General features: G+C 46.7%; 1 protein-coding gene across 1 annotated transcript; it reads right to left on the bottom strand.

The window, feature by feature from the left end:
• Window positions 1–386: 386 nt before the first annotated feature.
• On the bottom strand, window positions 387–2,974 carry NCBP2 (nuclear cap binding protein subunit 2, 20kDa; the record flags this gene model as incomplete). The annotated part of the gene is made up of 3 exons (XM_010296129.1): window positions 387–1,144; window positions 1,821–1,959; window positions 2,793–2,974. Coding segments are annotated over 3 exons (420 nt in total), but the record flags the coding sequence as incomplete, so codon positions are not given.
• Window positions 2,975–3,073: the final 99 nt, after the last annotated feature.

The following is a 3,073-nucleotide window of genomic DNA, read 5'->3' as shown; positions in this document are numbered from 1 at the left end:
TCCCACCAGCAGGTCATGTCCAGCCACTTCCCCGGAAGCAGGGCTTCAGCATGCGTAGCAGTTGCTCCAGAAGACAAGTGTAATAACGAATATCCCCCTCCCCTCCTTTCTCTTACCTTGTATTGCTGAGCAGCCCTCATACAGTAGGGAATCTCCCTTTGCCCAGTTTGAGTCAGCTGTCCTGGCTCTGTCCCCTCCCAAGATCTTGCCCACCCCGAAGCCTACTGGTGAGGTGAGAGGGAGGGAATGATGGAGAGACAGCCCTGATGCTGTGGAGCTCTGCTCAGCAGCAGCCAAAACATGGGTGTGTTATCAACGCCTTCGGGGCTAACAATATAAAGCACAACACTATGAGGGCTGCTAAGAGGAAAATAACTCCATCTCAGTCAGACCCAATACAACTGTTTATTTAAAAAATTAAAAGAAACTTTTAACAAAATCACGCCAAACAGTGAGGATCTGAAAAGCCAGGCAGCACTGGGGGCATCATGAAGAGAAATGCTCTGCAGGCCCTGACCAACCCAAGGGCTAGATGTGCAGACAAGCACCTACAAGTGGATGATAAGACCTTGTTCCACTTCTCTCACCCAAATAGCGATTCTGCTTTGTAAGCAGATGAGGTTGTAAATTACAAACCTGAATCTCTTGTGCATCCCCACAAGGTGCCCAGGCACATGGAGGGCTCCAATGGTGGTAAGCTTTTAAGAAGTTCCATCTGAGAGCAACCACAGCTGCAGCTGCAGCTTGGAGGAAGCCACCTGCTTAGCTGCAACGTGAAGAGTATGTCATAGCACAAGGTGTGTGTGACATATTGCATTTCTTCTTACCCAGAATCCTGCAGAGCTGTCCATTTTTTTTCCCTTGTTGCCCTGTATCAGCACAGAACATCCTCTCTAGCCCAGAAGGAAGGGGGAATGAATACATGTATATCCACAGTCTAAGGAGGGTCACCTTTTGCTGGAACTTGGATCTCACTCCCTACCCCAATCCAAAATGCGAGAACAGGAAGGACAGAGCCCTCTATGAGCTAGGACCCACGAGGCAATTAATAGATTGCAGGCTGATGATTTGCCTTTTGCATCTGAATGATCTTGCCAAAGCCACCTCTTCCCACATCGTAGTCTGTCCGGTACTCATCTCGCACCTGGGGCACAGCAATAACACAGATATTAGTACCCTGCACTGACAGTCTCCTGCTAGACTTCAGAATCATCATCCCCTCCTCACTCAGCTGGTGGGGAACTGAAGTTCAGGTTAGAAGCACTTTGGCTCGTTTGAAATCTCTTCAAATAATCCACCAAGAAGGTGGTAATGGTGGTGAAAATGACAAATAAGGATATATCTGATGGCTAAGGTCTTTTTAGACAAGAAGCAAAGACAACCCCAAAATATTTTCATTCAGCTTTGCAGTCCAGCTTTCTCAATTGCCAGGCTTGTCCTCCAGAACTTTTTCTCCCCTCCGCCCTGGTAATCTGCAAAGGAACCTCACTTTTGCACTGGGGCAAACTGCATGTATGAGATTGGCCTAGCAGATCTGCTGTCCCTCTCCATTCAAATTCTGCATAATTTTAAGAGTACTAGCTTTGATTAGGGAACATTCTGCTTGCATTGCAGGAAGTTTGGAGTCCTAGACAGAAATGGCCTTAAGTTCTACTTCTAGCATTTAACACCAGGCTTCAGTTATCAAAACAACCTGGGAGAGGCTAAAGTTCATCATCAGGTCTTTACAGTCTACACATTGTTCTGCACGAGATAAAACTAGCAAAGTAGTACAGTCTTAGGGGGATCAAATTCAAGGTATGAACTCGTATTGCCCTTACCTGTCCTCCAGTCTTTCCTCTTCCATACTGTCGCCCTTCCTTAAACCCTGCATCCCAGTCAGTTCGAATGATGCGGTCATCTAGTCGTGTGCCATTGATAAATCGCATTGCGTGTTCAGCATCTGCTCTTGTGTAGTATCTGAAGCATACTATAAGGAGAACTAAGCATGCTGTTTTGTTGGATACAGAGAGAATAAAAAGAGAACTATTGTATTTGAGAAGCAGAAAAATCTTCCCTTCCAGCCTTTTGTACTCTTCATGGTCTCCTCTATGGGATAAAACCTGTGCTCATATAAATCCAAGCTAAAACCAGCTCCCACTCAGAAAGGATTCTGAACTTGCTAACGTTAGAACCTGCACAGACAAGTAGCAGCTTTGGATTACTAATTTCACGAGTAGATGAAACAAACATGTTAAAGCTTTGCTAAGGGCAAGAAATCTGTAATATGCTTTTCTATACTACAGGGAAATTGACTGAATTTGAAAAAGAGGGGCAGGCCTCACAAGACAGCTTTGCAAAGAGAGTTCATGGTACAACTTGTACAAGCGTACACCCTGTGTTTGGGAATACCGCCATGGATTATTCTGCTATTTCATTCAGGTGTAAAGTCAAGGTGAGAAAGTGAACGTGTGCTTTGGCCATGCAAGAGTTCAGACTGACGACTGCAACAGTTCTCATTTTGGCCCTAAAATCTTTAAAGAAATGGACAAATTAAAGGAGTTCTCTGCCACCTCCAGGAAGTACAGCAGCAGTAGCACTTTTCAGCTAAGGCACCACTGTACAGTCTGTCTCTCAATTAAGGTGGTGGTGGTGAAGTAGCAAGGTTGGAAGGGAAGAATCTGGTAGAAAGCACTTGACTATCACTTCTTTTCAGGTTTTCCACAGCAGTACAGCTAAGCTTGCTGTGATTAGGGAAACTCAAGGTGGCAACCACACACGGGCTGACAGTAGCAGGGAACCAGAAAGGATACTCGACAAAGCAGAAGCCACAGGGGGTTTTCTTGATCTTGTCCAGCCCCATGACAATCCTCTTGACATCTCCACACTTGGAGAAGAGCTCCTGGATCTGCTCCTCGGTGGTGTAGAACGACAGGTTGCCAACATACAGCGTAGAGGAAATTTTCAGGGATTTCTCCTGCAGCTGCCTGCTACCCTAAGGGCAGAGGGGAGCACGCACCAGGGTGAGCACGTCTGCCACCCCGCTCCCAGCACCAGGCCTCAGCAGGCACCTCCCGCCGCCCCGGAGATGCAG

This window comes from Phaethon lepturus, unplaced genomic scaffold (genome assembly GCF_000687285.1).
Source record: "Phaethon lepturus isolate BGI_N335 unplaced genomic scaffold, ASM68728v1 scaffold57661, whole genome shotgun sequence".
Taxonomy (NCBI): Eukaryota; Metazoa; Chordata; class Aves; order Phaethontiformes; family Phaethontidae; genus Phaethon; species Phaethon lepturus.
Note: the sequence above shows the minus strand (reverse complement) of the source record. Positions and strands in the feature narration are given on the sequence as shown.